The following is a 19336-nucleotide window of genomic DNA, read 5'->3' as shown; positions in this document are numbered from 1 at the left end:
TATGTGTAGGGTGACCAGACAGCAAATGTGAAAAATTGGGATGGGACACGGGTGGGTGGGGGTGGGTGTAATAGGAGCCTATATAAGAAAAAGACCCAAAAATTGGGACTGTCCCTATAAAATCAGGACATCTGGTCACCCTAAATACATGTGAAATGCAGGTTTATTTAAATATAAACATCTTTTCACTAGAGGAAAGATGGTTGAGGCACTGGACTGTATCTCAGGAGATCTGGGTGTAATTCCTGTCTCTACCACAGACTTCCTGTGCTACACTGAACAAACCTTTGCCAGGATAGTCATTACATAAGAAAAAGGAAGAGCGTGGGTGATGCTTTTTAGCATGGGTGATGCTTTTTAGGCAGAGGAACAAATCGTTAAGTTTTTATGTCGCAAGAAACAGGAAGTCAATATCTGTTTCTCATATTGGTACATATGTTAAATAGGGATAATAATACTTACCTACTTAACAGGGATGCTGTTAGGCTAAATTCATTAATACTTGGGTAAAATGCATTGTGATCCTGAGGATGAGCATGTTATAGAAATACTAAGCATTATCATTATTATTTTATGATAAAATAAAAATATTCTTTGAAGATTCAGGAGCACCTATTTGACTCCACTAAAAGTAATTTGATTCACACAACCTGTATTTTTGCAATCTGAAGCTGTTTTGCTCTCTCCTGTAAAAGACAGGCACTTTTCCAAAAAAATTCACCATGGAACTTAATGGTGCTAGCTCGTCGGTTCTTGTGGTTCTGTCGTTCATTTGTGCTCCTAGAAAACTATAGTTAGAATGAATGGAATCAGATGTCTTTTTATTTTTCAAACAATCAAAGCTAGCCAACATGGAAGGTTTTATCCCTCAGTAAGTATGAAGCCACCATGAAAATACAAATCCGCCTCCCCCCTTCCCAACACTGAAGCTGTTCCAGGGAGCCAGATATTCAGTGGGGGTGCTAGTTTCACCAGTCGTTTCCTCTGTCCTAGGTGCTCTGAGTAAAGCCAACTTCTAATGACCCGCACTTCTATTCCCAGTCCTTTCCATACTGTTGTGATATAATATTTTCTGGGATCTTTTCCTCCTATTTAGCATTTTACCTCCTTTTCTTCCCTTTTTGTGTTATGGGCTTAATACCATGAAAAAAGCAATGGTTCTCTATATTGTGTTATAAGGACAAGTTGATGTGGTTGGAGCCTGTTTGGCTTACTGTAGCACAGTCTTTGATGGACTTCTAGAAAGAACATGATTCTGCACTTCTTTATATGGTTCTGACCCTGCGAACATGCATGTAAGTAACTTTATGCATGTGAGTAGGGATTTACTTACATGCATGAAGTCACTCATGTGCATAAGCATTTGCAAGATAAGGTCCTATATGTTTAATTCATTTTTCACTTGAAAAGTTGAGAAATCATTCCATGAAATTCTGATCTTGAATTTATATCATTCAGCACATATTTAGGCAAAGAATTGTTCACCTCTGTTTTTCTAGTACTAAGCAGTGGACGTTATTCTGCACTTTAGCTAACCAGAATACATTTCAGTAGGCTTTTCCTACTGCCAAGGTTTGCCGGCACACAAGACTATTTCCATCTGTGATGACTAAAGTGTACCCACTGTACATCTGATCTCACATCCCATTTAACAAACAAAATCCACAGATGAATTAATTCCCTGCTTATTTCAAAGAACTGCCTGATGAAAGTGGGAAACTGGACTTATTTCCAAAATATAAATTGCTCTTTTGCCATAGGAGAAATGACATCAAGCCAGATTTCAAATTATAGTTTTTCAAACATATACAACATCAGGCAGTCATAATACAAAAGCATATGTTTGAATATTTGTTGCATATTTTGCTAATGATGCAAGTAATATAATCTGAAAGGAAAGATCATGGTTACGCTCCCCCCAATGTATCTGCCCGCAATATCCAACTTGTTTCAGATCCAGACATGTCAATATAAACACAAGCTTCATTTTTCCTAGCTTGCTCTGTTTGTAATTCATTCATATCAGAAACAGCAAAATTATTTTGTACAGTCATATGTATAATAATTATGCAACTATTTCTGGTATTTCACAATTGCTAGTATCAAGTGTGTTTGAAGACACTTGGATTTGTTAGAGTTAAACATGCCATACATACAGCTGATTCTTTATATCAAAGGCTGTATATCAAAGACTTTGTATAATAACCTACCAGATTCTCATAGACACAGTAAAATCTATTATTTTGATGTGACTAAATTGTTATTTTAAAGGCATGTTATTAATAAAGGGATCATTTGTACCTACACGGAATTAAAAATTGTGCTGTCAGTATAATTCAGCATAGCTCTTGATACAGAAAACAATGCACAGGAGTTGTGACTTCTTAACTAGTCTCAAAGGTGCAGGTCTGTGGAGGTGTAAATCCCATACCTAAGAGAGCAATGCAGGGCATGCTGCCTGATGTTGAATTGGTGGTGCATATATCAGTGGGCAGGAGCTTTGCTTTACATAAATCTTTACAAAATATTTAGCTGCTTGGTAAACTATTTGAGCAGTAACACTGCTAACTGCATAGAAACAGAAACCACATATTCAAAGGTAAACATTCAAAAATTAGACAGGCAAACGTGAGAAACACACACCTCAAGAAATAAAACATAAACAAATGTCCTCTTATATGTAATCTTATATGTGATTACATTAGATTAAAATTAGATTATAAACTCTTTGAGCCAGGAAACATTTTCTTTCTATTTGTCCTGAATGTGCCTACTATGCTTTTTCACTCTGTAAAACTAAATAAAAAAATAATGATTCAAAACCCTTTAGCCCAGATAGATGATAAATAGTTCAGTCATATACAGATGTGGGGCCTGATTTTCTGGGACAGCCTTTATTGTTGTGCCCTCAGTGAACTGTTGGAGGACTTGGTGACACCTGGACATTCTAACCACCTATTTCCAAGAGGTAGTCATATGTCTAAGTGTTACCACTTCCCCCCTCAGTTTCTTGTGAGTGTGAAACTGTGAGCACAGTTGTTTGTGGACGTCAAAGTGGAGGCCACGTGGTGGCCAGATGAGAATCAGGGCCTAAAATCTATCCATCTATGCCATGTTAGAAAGGCGTAATCTAGACTTAAATCCAGCAAGGTGCAGTTAGGTCTAACTGTCTCCCTCATCGAGTCACAGAGCTCTGTACTGGGGAGGAAGAGCTTGTTAGGTCTAATTATGTCAAGCCACTAACTATGTCAACCAATCCCTGGTCTGGTTCCGTTGTCTAAATGGCAGAACATCTTGTTTAACAGCAACAAGTCAAAAAACCATTGACAATGAGAAATGTTACAGTTACAGTGAGAGGCTGTGTGCCCTAGTGAATGCTGCCCTCCTTCTCTGGAGACCTGGGTTCTATTCATGGCTCTGATACTGGCCTGTTAGGTAACACTGGGCAAGTAACTTCCCTTCTCTGTCCCTCAGTTTTCACATCTGTGAACTGGGGATAATGACACTGGCCTCCTCTTGTATAGAGCTTGGAGATCTAGGGGCGATAAGCGCCGTGTGACAGCTAGGTATTACTGCTAGCACTTACCCTTTTCTAATATGGTTTCTTTCATACACATCAGGGTTCTGATTCGGATTTCACTTATATGGGTTTTATACCAGGGGCTTCAGTGGAGTTAATCCTGGTTTACAGTAGCATGAATGGAGGAGCAAACTACATGTGTTTATGCTGTTGAAAAGTTACTTTTCTAAACATACAGCATACAGGGCAGAAGCCCTCTTGTGTTCACAACCCATGGGCCCACCTGCGTGTGTATGCATACTTACTGCCACTGCATATTCCAACAGCGTAACGGATAGCTGGGCACTTATGGAGAAATTCAGCTATTGCCACATAAAACTCAAGTGATAGGGCTTTGCCCAGGGGACTCCATCAGAGTGGGATGGAATCCATGCTCCCAGCCTGCAGGTGGGACTGCTATTCCAGCCTATACCTCTGGGCAAGGAATTGTTTCTTTTCTGGGGCCCAGACAACAGGGCCCCGATCCCAATTGAGCCTTTGGGCACTACCATAATATAAGTATTTACTATTACTACTACTACTGGCTGCAGTAGAGACCATTACCCCTCTATCCCCTAACCAATGGGTCACTGGATCTGTCATAAGCATGGATCTCTTAGTCCTTCCACAGATTTTCCCCCAATGGCTCCTTCTCTGTGGGCCTATTTGGGGCAGGCCTGGGATGACTCTTCCCCGGGTGGCCCTCTCCTCTGTATCCAAACTTTTGTAGAGAGCTAAAGTGGGGCTGAAGTGGTCCCCTGAGTCCTTTGCTCTTAGGTGAGTTTCAGCCCTAACTACCTGTTTGTATGTGCAGAGGAAGCAGTTATGTGTTCAAATGTGGGTGAGCCTGTATACACACTTTTGATAGGGGGGTTATCCATCACCCTTCTGGAAAAATTTGGCCTGGAATATTTCAGATCAGATACTTCTGGGGACAGGTATTGCTATAAAAAGGTACTAAAAACAATTTAATCTCTTATTTCACTAATAAAAAGAAAAGGAGTACTTGTGGCACCTTAGAGACTAACCAATTTATTTGAGCATGAGCTTTCGTGAGCTACAGCTCACTTCAAAGACAGTAAAAGTGTCACCTTCAACTCTCTCCCTTTGAAATGCAAGGTACAGTTCATCCACATGGCTACATTGAGAAAATTAGAGGTATTATTTTGATCACCAGAGAGAGAGAGGGGTGACGGTCCCTTATTTTTCAATGAATGCCTCAAAACATGTTGAGAATGACTTAAAAATACTATTTTTAGATCAGTAGTTTATTTAGTTTTAGAGAACCACAGTGATGACTCAAAGTCAAGTCATACAAAAAACTCTATTACCAATACGCTTGATCAAGACTCAGCTTGAATGGCAAAGGGCCATTGAATAGCCCTGACAAAAGAGAGATGGTTTGTGGGTTGCAAAATGACCTGGTTCCTATTTGCATGCGCTTTTTCTTGGTTTTAAAATTTAGTCAGAATATAGACAGCCACAAACTTTCCAATAAGAAAAGTGTAACATTAATATTACCTTTGTCACTGCTTAGAAAAATACAGGAAAATGGACTCAGAACTTTCCTATGTTTTTATGCAAGTTTAGTTTCAAACCAGTATTCTAAACTATATGAATGAGTGTATATCCGAACATCCAAAAGAACCATCTAAGGAGAATGTTAAGGATGCAAAGCCAAGCAAAGGTAGGAATGCCAGAAGTAAGGTTGCCTGTGCACTCTTAATTCAGCCCTCTTTTGAATATGCATTGTGGGAAGGGACTGTCTTTTTTTCTGTGTTTGTACAGCACCTAACACAATGGGGTCCCAGTCCATGACGGGCTGCTAGGCAAGACAGTAATACAAATAAATAATTAATAATGACACAATCACATACTATTTTTTTCCAGAGAACTCCTATATCATTCAGTGAATGCGTTTTTATCCTCTTAATTCAGTGTGTGATGTCAGGCCTTATTTAATACATTAGCCAAACCCTGCACTGAATTCTTTTATCTTCTCCTGGGTGTTTGGTTCTATGGCACTCATCACCATAGTATCTGAGTGCTTCACAAACTTTAAATAATAATTTATCTTTACATCACCCCTGTGAGGTGAGGGTATTATTAGTATTATCCCCACTATACAGCTGGGGATGGGAAACACAAAGCAGTAAGGTCAGATTTGTTAGAAAAGTCCACTAATCTTGGGTGCCCAACTTGAACAACTTAGGTTTTCAGGGTTCATAGCATTTTTATTGTATTTTGAAAGTTCAGAGCACAGCTCCAATTGATCTCAGCTGCAGCTGTGAGCGCTCAGTGCTTCTGCAATTCTGAGCCCAGGAGTCTCATGCTGGGCACCCAAAAAATGAGGCCAAGCACTCAAAAGTTAAGAAATTCCAGAATTAGGCCATAATGCATATGCATAAGGGGGTTGTATTAATATTCCATAGACAATCTTAATTTTGGCATTTCACATCTTTTTAGTATTTAGCTTTGCAATCTTAACATTCTCTTAGGGCTTGTCTACACTGCGACGTTGTCGACAAAACATTTGTCTTTCTGGTACTTAAAAAAGCCGCCCCGCGAAAGACAAATGTTTTGCCGACGAAAGTGGCAGTGTGAACGCGGTTTTGTTGGCAGGAGTGCTCTCCTACTGACAAAGCTAACCCCATTCGTGGGGCTGGAAGTATTTTGTCAGAAAAAATGCCAACAAAATACTGACAGAGAGCGTTCACACACGCCGACAGCTGCATAGTGTAGACAAGCCCTAAATGTAGGTTTGTTTGAGTGTGTGTGTATATAAACATACTGACTCATGCATGCACCTTATACCCTATGTGTAATTTATTGTACACCCTTAAGACTCCCACTCCAGCAAAATTAATATACTGACGTGTGTCAGTATACAGAAATTTTCAATTTTTCTTAGAACAAGCATTTCACATATTGTAAAAATATTTGGTTATTTTTCTTTCTGAAACTGAATCTAAAGAAACAGTATTTATTACATAAAAGGACTTGCATTAAGAAAGAAAGCTTTTTGTGTGCAGATGTAGAAACAGAACTCCCAGTATTAATTTTGCATATGTATGCTTTAGGAAATAGTGCATACATGTCATCTTCTGCTCATTTATACATTTTTTTCCTTTGGTTCACAGATCATTCCCAAAGGGTGGGGGAGGGGACAAGCAGTGGAAAAATCTACTTCAGAAAATGCCAAAGTAGAATTCCACTCCTGCATCCAATAGTCAAGCCTGCATTTCCCCACAGGGAGAGGCTGGTGGGCAGAGAAGTCATGTTGAGCCCACAATGGGAGGGTCAAGGAGCTGGCTCCATAAATGAGTTTTGGCTCCTCTCGTCCTGAAAGTTGCCCACAATATCATATCCTATTTTCACTGCATTGCTGACCCTAACTGTTAAAGCATCATGGGTCAGGCCCCAAAAGATCACGAGCTGGGTCTAAAAATCATGAGATTTTGCAAAATAATAAATATTGTTGGGGTGGTGGTTTTTTTGCTTTCTGGGATTTGAGCCTTTAGGGTGAATGTTTGAAGCTTTTCTCCGCAAACGTGAGGGAGAGAAACTTCCTTATTTATAACAATGAAAGCAGAGGTTCTCGTGTAATCATTTGACAATGGGAGCTGGGGCTTTAAAGAAAAACACCAAGTATTGCAAGACTTGCAGTAAAACCGTGAGGCAACATTGCATTTAAAACATATATGCGTGTATCTGCGTGCGTGTGTGTGTGTGTGTGTCTATCAGTATTGCCAACCCCAAAGTTTCAAAAATCCTGAGTTAACCCCCAAAATGATGAGGATTTTTTAAACACACAGTGTATGTGACAATTAGTGTTGTCAAATTTATTAAGGCAATTTTGGCTGCCAGTGCAGGAGCTCTCCCCCCTGCCCAGCAATTAATTCTGCCCCCCCCACCAGCTCTGCTCTGACCAGCTCACATCAATTCTACACCCCTCACCTCTGCTCCCCTGTCATGCCAGCGGTCACCCCCTCCTGGGTCTGGAGGGATTGCTGTGTGGTCCCCTCTGTCCCTTCCAGGCTGGGTGTTGTAGGTGTGGGGGGAGGGGCCGTCCTGTTCCATTCCTTACAAGGTGGAGGAGGGAGCAGAACTTATTTGAGCTGCTGAGCTCCATCTGTTCCCTCATCCCTTGTCCTCCCTCCTGTGAGCATGGCTCCTGTGGGGAGGAGGATAGATCTTGCCTGAGTCTTTCAGCAGCTCTGATTGGCTGCTCTTCCTCAGGAAGAGGGGCATTCGGGGAAAGCAGCCAATCAGAGGGACTTTCCCCCCAAGTCAGGACTGAAAATCTGGAGGGGGTTGGAGCTTCTTGTGTGCTCCCCAGCTGGCTGCAGTGCCAGCTCCTTGCTTCTCTTCCACCACAGGCTGACAGCCTGTGCGGGGGGCAATACACTGTTGTCTCCTCCTGTCTGAAAGTCCTCTCCTGTCCCCTCCTGTGACCTATGGCAGTGGGTGTGAGTTACTGATGGATCTCATGCCCAGACAAGAGTAAACAATGGACCCAGCAAAGCTGTGGGGTTTCTTTGCAGTGCCTGGCTACTCTACATGCTGTACCTGTGACATCAGCTAGTAACAAGCCTGGGCTCAAGTAATGAGATATTCCATAGGCATCAGGGAAAGGTTCCTGGGCAGGCAAAATGGTCTGCAGCCCATTATGCTGTTGAAACCCAGTACAACTGTGCATCACTGTTGGCTGAACACAGGCTGTCAGCACTGACATCTTACCCAGAAGCAAGGACTGACTGTAGCCAGCTGCATTAGTAGAAGGTCCCAGTAATTAAGCAGTTTGATAAGCATGACACACCACAATCCTGCTTCCAGGCCCTATGTGAACACGCTGGTGTTAGAATTGCCGGACGCCACAATTGCAGCATCTACGGGTACATCATCAGGTCAGGTAGCCAATGATCATGTCCGGAGAAGTGCCACACAATAGAGAGCCATATGGCAATAGGCAGACTGATGGCAAAGGAACCACAGCACTTTCACAGAGGACTACCATGCTGTGGATACACTTGACACAGGTCAAAAGTTACAGGAAATCAGAATACACACTATGCATTCTCCCATGTAAAGAAAGACTCCAATACTGTGTTGATGCTCAATTATCCTGCTTTGTGCAGCTGTGGAGACCAATGCCCTTCCCCCAAACCATTTCCACATGATATTTACTATAGCCCAGTAGCTCATGTATAACTTTTTGTGGTTACCTTAGATCCCTGTTCCACATTGTCTGTTCTTAGCCTTTCAAATTTATTGCATTTATAAAGCACCACAATATCTAGGCCCCAATTTGTGTGTATGGAACAAAGTCCTGTAGTGCAGACTACTTTGTCTTGATTATGCCTCTTTTTCTGTACACCACAATCACTTTTCCAGGTGTGTGCCTGGCTTTGTGCAGCACCTATGAACTGGGGAGTGCATCGCATTGCTTTTGTTGGGAACAGGACAGAGCTCACGCTTTGGTGAAGTTTGAATTTCTTTCAGAGCTTTTGGGTGCAAGTTGCATTTTTGTAATCTCCAGAGCACTGAGCATTGGTCTGAACAATCACATCCCTTGTAACTTCAGACAGACATAATGAAAAGAATTAACAGTTTTGCCCTTCCAGGAAAAAGGGGAATATATGAATGAGAGAGGGGTACAGAGAGAGAGAGAAAGATTTGTATAGGTTAGAAAAGGGCAATAAAACATCTGGCATTAGTAACTGACATGTGTCAATTTTAAGCATTCATTAAATTCATATTAATGCAAGAACCGTTCTTAAACTCCAAATGCCACTTTTGGTTGCTGTGTTCTTCCATCTGATGGTGATGACTTTTCAGAACTGTACAATGCTTGTTTACTTGCCACTGGCATCTGACCTGAGGTCAGACTTCTATTTAACCCTTTCCGGTAGGTCAAAAGACAAATTAATCTGGTGAGAATTGAATTGGAAATGAGGTGTCTGGATAACAGGTGTTCCACTTGTGGAATTGCTGCCAGGCTGAAACGTGTTTGCATCTATTCCTATGCCATCCAAGAAATCGTCTCTGAGGTCAGAGAGCCATTCTTAAAACATTTGAGATGGAAAGTTCCCACAGGGAGTGACAGTAGCAGGTGTTTTATGCTAAAATATTGTCTTTCTGACTTTTGAGAACTATCTGAGAAGGACATTTGTAGGTAATTTATTTACTTACTAACAGGTTCAATGGCTACAAGTTGTCCAAGAGGAACCTCTCCCCCTGAAACGGAATGTTACAAAATTTTTATTTCTTTTTCTAGAGGATGAAGATGATGATGAGATTGTGGAACCCAAAGCACGAAATGACTCAGAGATGGAAAATCAAGAACAGAAACATGAGGTGAAAGAAGGTATGTGTTAAAAAAAGGATTTTGTTACCATTTTTAAGTGCTCCATCCTGCAAATAGTTAACATCATGTGTAGTGCTTACTATTGGCAGTAGTCCCAAGTAGCAGCCCAAGAAATTTAAAAACAATAAATAGTTCCATTTACTCAGATCTAGATTAGTGACATAAAAGAAATATGGTACAGAAGGATGCTGTTCAGACAATTTTCCTGCATTATATCAGGAATTCTCTGCAAGTTGCTGAATACCATGAAAAGTGTTCAGTGTATGTTGAGTCATGGACTTTCCATTCCATTGCCACATAAAGGGAATCCCAATGCTTATATTTGGAATCCTAGGAGGAAGAGAGACATTGGACGGATGTGAACAGAAGAAAAAAACCCTAAATAGAGTCCTAAAAATATCTATTTATTTTAGTTTTCCACATACTTGCAAGTGAGCTCTCTTTGTACCTATGTTATTATATCTGAATGAGTGCCATCACTAACATCATCTAGTTCTTTGTTACAGTTTAGTCTAGTGGAAGTGTTTCATATTGCCACTGACTTCCTTCCTTGACTAGCAAAGGCCAACTCTCATGTGAACGATCAAGGTGTAAAGTTTTGGTGGCAATGGGCTTTGTGACACTCACACTGCAGAATTCGAAATAGAGCATGGTAGCGGCTGCAAATGACATAGTCTTAGGCGGGTGCTAAAACGCAATGAATAAATTCACTCTTGCTGGACAATAAATGAACTTGACTTGTGGTGGCAGAGGTAAAATGGCAGCACATCGATGATGAGCATTAAATAATGTGAATCAAATGATGTTTGATCTATTTCTCTATCTTTTCACCCCTAACAATCCCGTTTGCCTCTCTAATGCAATCCCCCTTCTCGTGCTCTGAGCAAAACTCAGAGTCTGAAGCCATCTTTTGTGTTTCATGGAAGTGATTAAAACCATGTTACAAGTCAAACAGGAGTTTAGAAGAACATTTCCTGCCACTGCTGCACTCTGTGAGCCTTATTCAGAATTAATGGCTTTTCTGCAAATTAGCACATAATGGGTTAAAAGCATGTTTATGTTGGCATTAAGTACTCTGGCTTCTTTTTTTCTGCAAGGCAAGACAATATTTTGCAAACTTTTTAAAGAATCTCTAATAGATATTATAGTGGCGCCATTCACACTGCTATATAGTAGTTAAGGCTGTGTCAGCACTTCCATTATGAATCCTGTTTTTCAGGGATTTATAACCCAGCCGTAAAAATTTGCTCTGGGCTGAAATTTGGTTTCAGCTCGGGGAACACTTTTTTTTTTTTTTTTTTTAACAGATTTAAAACAAAATCAGCTTGGGCTTGTGTGAGTTATAGGAGTGTAAAGTGTAAGAATCATGAGGGAGAGAAAGGGAGAAAGACAATTTTTTCATGTGTATAACTCAAAAATGGGTTCAGTATTAAAAAAAAAAAAAAATAGATTGACCCTGTTATGTTTCGTTTTTCCTCTAAGCCCGCAAGCAATAGTTACATACTTTCTCAGAGTTTCAGGTATTTTCCAAAGGAAATCAGAGTTCTTCTTCATGGATTATAGGTGACCGAGTATGTGAGTGTGCTTAATTTTACCCACAGGAGTAGTGCCATTGGCTTCAATGGGACTAATCAAACACATAAGTGTGTGCAGGATCAGTATCTGTTATTGGATCTGTTTCATAGTGACAACAAAGGCTACAATTCGTCCACAGTATAGCGGGCCAGCTCAGTGCTGTATGCACCACTTACACCTCCCTTAAGGACTGCACTGAGGCACCAAGAGTAGCAGCACAGAGGTGTCTATCCATTTCTATGCATCGTGGAGAGGGCTACTTCACTGGCTCCATACAAGCGTCCACAGAAGATCACATTGGGGGCAGGCAGGGATCTACCTCTGTGAGGATCCATTGGCCCCAATGCTTCTCACAACACACAACTGGCACACAGAGACTGTGGCTGCTATTCCCAGGTCCCATCATCCTGCCTGCCATTCACATCGTAAGAGACAGTCCTTGCCCTACAGAGCTTCTAATATAAGACCCCAGTCCTGCAATTTACAATGTGTAGGAGGAATGCTGCATCTGTGTGGAGCTCCACCAACATCAACGGGCCTCTGCATAGGTGCAGCAGTCCACCGAGCATTTAAATGGCAAAATCACGGCTTTGGACTGACCGTCAGCTGTTCAGGGCAAGGATTGTGTTTGGCCTCTAACCTTTTATCTGTTTTGAAGTCAGTGAGGCTTCTCATGGGAGCCGCAGTCAAATTGTGCATTGTAAATTTCAGGATCAGGGCCTAAATAGACAAGACAGATAAAGGCGACAAGACAGGAAAAGAAAGTACTATTATCCTCATTTTACAGATTGGGAACTGAGGCACATAGAGACTGAGTTGCCCAAGGTCACACAGGAAGTTGGTGTCTGGGCTGGGAAATAAACCCAGATCTCCTGAATCCCGGTCCAGTGCATGCTGTAAATAATTAGATCAAATCAATCACAACAAATGGTGAACCTGTGGAACTCATTGCCAGGGGACGCTGTGGAAGCCAAAACTATAACTGGGTTCAAAAAAGAATTAGATAAGTTCATGGAGGATAGGTCCATCAATGCCTATTAGCCAAGATAGTCAGGGATGAAACCAGGGATGAAACCCCATGTTCTGGATGTCCCTAAACCTCTGACAGAATGACAGGGGATGGAGTACTCAAAAATTGCACTGTTCTGTTAATTTCCTCTGACACATCCGGCATTGGCCACTGTCGCAAGACAGGATAGGGGCTAGCTAGACCATTGGTCTGATCCACTATGGCCATTCTTATGTTCTTATAACTTCTGGATGATGTCCTATTTGAATATTTAATTATCTTTGTGATGAAAGAATCCCTTTGTTGCTAAAATCAAAATGGCCAAAGTATTATTCACCATATATTCTGCCTTCCATGAACCTTTTTTTAAAAAAAAAGAAAATTTAACCAGAGATTTTTTACTAAAGACAAGCTCTAATTCATCAGGCCCAATAATAGTTTTGAAGGTCTATCTAACTGAGTCACTGATGTGCTTAAGTGTTCATTTACCTAAGGACTGGAACATTTATTTATTTATCCATTTATTTTCTGTGGAAGAGGGTCAGAAGTAATTATAGGTAAATAATCCACGTTTTGTCATCTTCAATGGAATGTTTTGAAAGGAACTTCAATAGAATGAAATAAAAAAATCACATTATATAGTACCTCTGTACTGTATTTAAATATCGGTGGACCTAATCTTGCTTTCCTTACTCAGGCAATGCATCAAAGTCAAACTTTAAGTTTTCAGAATCAGGCCCCATGCTGTGTCTAGAAGCAACAGAAGACAAGTTCAAAAAGAGTCTGAGACACCCTGCTGTTGGCAGCGAGCCCTTAACTTTAAAATGCCCTGGCTTTTGACAGTTGATCACACAGACCCTTAGAGGAAAAGTTCATTGACTTTAACTAATTTGTTAGATAACTGCAAAAAAATAATCTTAACCAGAAATAGAGAAATTAAATAAGAAGCTTGTAAGGGATATTCAGAATACCTGAAAATAAATGTTACCGGAAATGCAGCCGGATGGCCCCTATCAAGACAAACAACAGAACTGTAGCCAGAAACACAGGAAAAATCAATGGGATATGAGGGCATGTTCTACCAGGGTTTGCCCAGCACCTTACAAGATTATGTCAAAGATTTTCACAGCTCTTGTTAGCTAACAAATCTAAAGGTTGAATGGATTTACACCATGCTCCTCACCCCCACCCCCAAAAGAAGTACAGAACTAAGAAGAGCTGTGCTATCTCTGGTGGTAGCTATGCTCTCACAATTTCTTTCTTTTTTTTTTAAACAGGTTTTTTTTTAATAGATGCTAGTAACTTAGTCAGACTTTTATAATGGGCTAGGCTGCAGGAAACTATTTCATATTCCTTTGCACTTAGTTAAATGTAGATTTTCTTCTTTACATACTCCCTTTGACTCCAGTGGGAAAAGAATCAGGCCCTGACTGATTAAGAGTTTGCAGGATTAGCCTCTCACTTATATTGTCATCAAAACTATTGGTTTATATTTAACCCAATTTTGCTCCCATCTGGTGGGAACAAGACTGGAGCCTTTGTTAGGTCCTTTCCTAAATTTATAAGAGAGTTCCTATGTAGACAAAGTACATTTTTTCTGTTATGTTCAAACACATCGGTTTAAAATTTGTGGAGAAAAGACTTGAGATGCTGCAAAATGAAATCTTCAGGGATCATTTTAATTCAGGTGTAGATTGATAAAATGCCATTTGTTTTCATAGCTACATGTTGAATAACTGTTGCCTTCACGTCTCTTCCATTTTTTTAGGTTTTTAAAAGACATTTGGTTCAGTGTAGAATATATTTCATTGTGGTTTCTGGATACACATCATATTTTTTCTTCTGAAATAGTCTGTCTGCATTTTTAAAAATGATATTTTAAAATGTATACAGAGAGTTTATTGACTTTTGTTGCGATCCCACACAGCTCCAGAGACATCAGGCCAAAATGCTACTTATGGTTACATGATACAGCCCCACTGAAGTTATAATAAATTCATGGCCCCCTAGGATTTCATGGTTGTCACTATGCATCATGCTATGGCCCATCAGAACGTCATGGTCAAAGTGGGGATAGAACTTGGACCCTCTTTCTATCTAATAAGATGCTAGAAGAATCTGTTAGCAATCAGCAGTATAGGCCCTTGTGCATTATTTAGCTATGTTGGTTCTATCCAGTAGAAGATAGTGGTGCACATAAACATTAGCCAGATCAGTACAAAGTGAATGGGGTTGCCTCGTCTTAAAGGAGAGCAGAATTTGGCCCACATTGGCTGGAATTTAATAAAAATAGTTGTAAACAATCAGCATATAGATTCACTTGATGCTGGTAACTAAATATCCTATTGTTTAACCTGTGTTAAACATCAAAGGGGTATGAAAATTTTATATATTTTTTTGTTTTCTTCTATATAGTAAATAAATTTGAAGCCCAATATTGCATTGTCAAATATAATTTGTGAAGATGCTATGGCCACATCCAGGTGAACAAGGCCTCTGGGGAAAAAAATACTTTGATCAGCCACTTAGGTTTCTCTTAGTTTCCTCAGAAGAAATTTGTGTGTCTCTTAAAAGCTGAGATCAAAGTACCTGGAAGCTGCCGGAAAGGGAAAAAATTGCAGAAAATTGCATAGAACCTTTTTATTGTATTCAAGGTAATGGTCATACACAGGGAGAAGGAACGGGGGGAAAATGGAAATAGCTCTGAAAGATAAATGGGTGGAAAAATCTTCATATTAAAAAGAGCAACCATGTGTGTTTCAGTTTTCCGCTTATACTTGTATTTGTCACGAGTTGCAGAAGTGTTTTGCATTAGAAAAAGTAATGATATTAACATTCTTGTAAGCAGAGCTCGCCTCAAATAAAACTTCAGAGGCAGCCGAAAGAAACAAGAAAATAAGGTTAAAATATGAAGCTTAATATTGCCTGGGGCATCTGGTGTGTCAGTAAGAAGAATGAGGTAAGCTTGTTTATGTCGTACAAACATTAGCCAAGGTGTTTCTGATACTGAAGAGGGTTTAATAGACTGTTGGCTTCACACAGATGATCGAGAGCTAGGAGGGTGATTTTGCTGAGGCAGAGCTGCAGCCATTCATGTCTCCATTGCCCATGAACACCCTGGAGTTTTCAAACTGTTTATTTTTTTCCTTTCTCCCTTCTGCTGATTTTTTTGTGGAGGGGGAGGGGGCATATATAGTTGGCAAATGCCCAAGTAAAGAATTTATATTTCCAAGCTGCAGAGAAGATTAGGTTTACCTGATAGTTTTAACCATTTTGAGCAGTGTAAAATTAGTTTGCCGTTTGCCTTCACATTCATTTTCTCTCCTTATATGCCTTTTCACTGTATTGTCATGCTTGTTGTCTGTGATGCTGGGAAAGCAGTTCTTTGGTGAGGTTGGGATGTTGTCTCATTACAGGCTTCCTCTCCAGATGAGTTCATTTAGTGCTAATTACTATTCAGTAGTGGATGCTACAGTAGGTCAACATGTACTTTTTGCCCGTTGTTCCTTTCTTACATGCAATGCCCCCATCTAATGCACTTACAGATATACTGTTCTCCTGCTGGTGGTAATTGTTTCACTGATAGGAAGGCCATGCAGGGGATGTCTATACCCCTTTCCTGGCTTGGAACTCCACAGGGACCACTAATATAACAGTGCAGAGTGGAGGGAGTGTCTGGCTTGGGGGAAACAGAGGGATTGGATCATGGAGCTTCAACAAAGGCTACAGATACGAACTACCCAGCTGCTCTGTTTCCTGGGGGTAGGATTTCTCCCGCACTCCGTGCATCTTCCTCATCCCCAGTCTGTCTATGGACCAGACACTGTGCAGAGAATTTGCCTTTCAAAGTTAAAACTTAGACCAGTTCAAGCAACCCTAGCAACCCAACCCAATTAATAGGCCCCCAAGTTAGCTTGGATTAGCTGGCCTAGAGAAAGGAGATTACACCCTGGGCAGTAGATGGTGCGGTCTTTGGTGTGGAATAATGAGTGCTTTGTTACTGAGCAGACTATTGCCTATATTGGGGTAGGCAGTAGATTCCCCTTGTGAAAGCGAAAGTCAACAGTCTCTGTTAGGAGGGGTCTCAGGTAGAGCCCTGCCACAGGACTGGGATCCCACGGGGTCTCACAGGACCTGCTGCCAAAATAGAGGGAACAGGTAAAATGTACTTTGTGGCAGGCTGGACTGGGTGCGCAAATAAACCAGACTGCGGTAATTTGTGGGAAAACACTAAATCTCTCGTCAGTTTGTCATAAATAGAATTTCAGCAAAGTAAAGCAAGTTTTTCTTTTTTTTATATAAAGGTTTTAATATTTAAATTTAAGCAAGGGATAGAAAAAGGTTTGATGTCTATTATATCAGGAGTTAAAATATTTTTAGGGCTGTCAATCACAGTTAACTCAAGTGATTAATGCAAAACAAGTTAACTAGATTAAAAAAAATTGTATTTAATCACAATTTTAATCTCACTGTTAAACAATAATAGAATACCAATTTAAATTTATTATAAATATCTTTGGATGTTTTTCTACATTTTCAAATATATTTATTTCAATTACAACACAGAATACAAAGTGCACAGTGCTCACTTAATATTATTATTTTTTATTACAAATATTTGCACTGTAAAAAAGATAAACAAAAGAAAGATTTTCAATTCACCTCATACAAGTACTGCAGTGCAATCTCTTTATTGTGAAAGTGCAACTAACAAATGTAGAATTTTTTTTTACAGTCTTTGCACTCAAAAACAAAACAATATAAATCTTTAGAGCCTACAAGTCCACTCAGTCCTACTTCTTGTTCAGGCAATCACTAAGACAAACAAGTTTTTGTTTACGTTTATGGGAAATAATGCTGCCCGCTTCTTATTTAAAATGTAACCTGAAAGTGAGAACAGGCATTCGCATGACACTGTTATAGCTGGCATTGCAAGGTATTCACATGCCAGATATGCTAAATATTCATATGCCCCTTCATGATTTGACTTGTAGATTGCACTATTTTTTAAAATATTTTTGCAGTGTAAATACTTGTAATAGAAATAATAATATAAAGTGAGCACTGTACACTTTGTATTCTGTGTTGTAATTGAATCAATATATTTGAAAATATAGAAAAACATCCACAAATATTTATAATAAACTTAAATTGGTATTCTGTTATTGTTCATCTGTGTGATTAAAGCTGCAATTAATCGCAACTATTTTTTTAATCTCTTTTTTATCTCTTTTAATCTTTTTTGTGATTTTTTTAAATTGTTTGACAGCCCTAATTTTTTTTACATGGTTAAAGCAATATTTGTTTTATTCTTTAGTGGTAAAAATTGTGTCTAAATTCTGTGTGTGTGTGAATATATACACACAATCTTTTTTTTTTTGGTAGCATAGGGGAATCTGTGTCTCTTGTGGGTTTTGCGGGATCTAAGGTTTTTGCAGGTGCAAGTGGGATAAAAGTGAAAGAAACAATGCGGGAGCAGGTGGGAGTGGGTATTACAGTATGGGACAGGAATGGGATTAAAAAATAGTCCCATGCAAGGCTCAGGTCCCAGGTATTCTTTCTTCTCTCATACCATCAAGGAAGGTCAGAATCACATTCGGTGCCTCTCCTTACGCTGACTTCTTCCAGGTCATTTCAGAGCTCTCGTTTTCAGAGTAATGCTCATACTCCAAGTCATATGACACTGGATCATGAGCAGTAAACATCACACTAATATTTCAGCCTTTATGGGGTAAGATGGACCCCTATGACTTGCTGCATATTTGGCCACACTATCTAAACTGGCCCTGCAGTTTAAAAATTACGATGATGAGGACAGACTTATAAAGGACAAATATTAGTAAGAGACAGGCAGGGTGTCCAGTGGTTAGGACACTAGTCTGGAACTTGAGAAATCCAGGTTCAGTTCCCTGTTTTGCCACAGACTTTGGGCAAGTCATGTCTCTCTGGGCTTCAGTTCCACATCTGTAAAATGGGGATAATAGTATTTCCTTATCTCACAGCGGTGTTGTGACGATAAACACAGTAAAGGTTGCAAAGTGTTCAAGTTCTACAGTGCTAGGGGCTATATAAGAATCATAGATAAATATTCTGCTTTTGCTACCTCCATGCTACCTGAATGAATCCATGTGTCTGAGAGCAAATGTGGTTTCCTGTGTCCTCTTCGGTACAGTGTGGAGCCAAGCCTTCTAAGGCCAAAACCCAACATAAAGCTACTGGGTGGGAAATGTCAAAAGGGGTGTGCACAGCTGTGTCAATCTGGTATTTGAAACAAAAATCCTATATACTACAGCTCAGCAAGTGGAACATAGTTTCGAAGTGTAGCTTTGAACTCTGTCATTTTGAGTTTCATTAAGCGTTAGGGTACACCAAGGTATGAAGTTACAGTTTAATATCAGTGCTCTCGAGGTGTTCTCAGAGATACAAGGTAAATTCAAGTATATTGAATTAACCTTTGGGCTGTTGCTATTTAACCCAGTAAGATCTGGAGAGACTGAGATATTTTAAAAAATAAATACCTCAATTAAAATCTGAACAGTCAGGTCAAACATAGAAGACCTTTGATTCAGCTATTAATCAGTACCGGTTGGAATCTGTAGTTTTAGAAAAACACTTTTTTAGCTGTTGATTCTTTTACGATATGTTGTTTGGAAGCCTATTTACAAATGTTGAGCCAAATTCTTTTCTGGCATAACTGCACTAAAGTCATTAGAGCTTCACCAGCTGGAAATTTGGTCCATTGGCAGGATTAATTTGTTGTAAATCAATGACACCTGTGGCATTTTCCAAAGGTAGATCCTGCACCCTTTTCCAAAGTAGCTAATAT

The 19336-nt window shown here is 39.9% G+C and overlaps 1 protein-coding gene across 4 annotated transcripts in view; it reads left to right on the top strand.

Moving 5' to 3' along the window:
• Positions 1-19336, top strand: part of DYNC1I1 (dynein cytoplasmic 1 intermediate chain 1) — a 243295-nt gene that overhangs the window by 110167 nt on the left and 113792 nt on the right. For all 4 annotated transcript variants that reach the window (XM_077809396.1, XM_077809394.1, XM_077809395.1 and 1 more), the window contains one exon: positions 9837-9926. In XM_077809396.1, coding sequence (XP_077665522.1) covers positions 9837-9926 — 90 coding nt within the window. The remainder of the gene's footprint in view (positions 1-9836; positions 9927-19336) is intronic.

This window comes from Eretmochelys imbricata, chromosome 2 (assembly GCF_965152235.1).
Source record: "Eretmochelys imbricata isolate rEreImb1 chromosome 2, rEreImb1.hap1, whole genome shotgun sequence".
Taxonomy (NCBI): Eukaryota; Metazoa; Chordata; order Testudines; family Cheloniidae; genus Eretmochelys; species Eretmochelys imbricata.
Note: the sequence above shows the minus strand (reverse complement) of the source record. Positions and strands in the feature narration are given on the sequence as shown.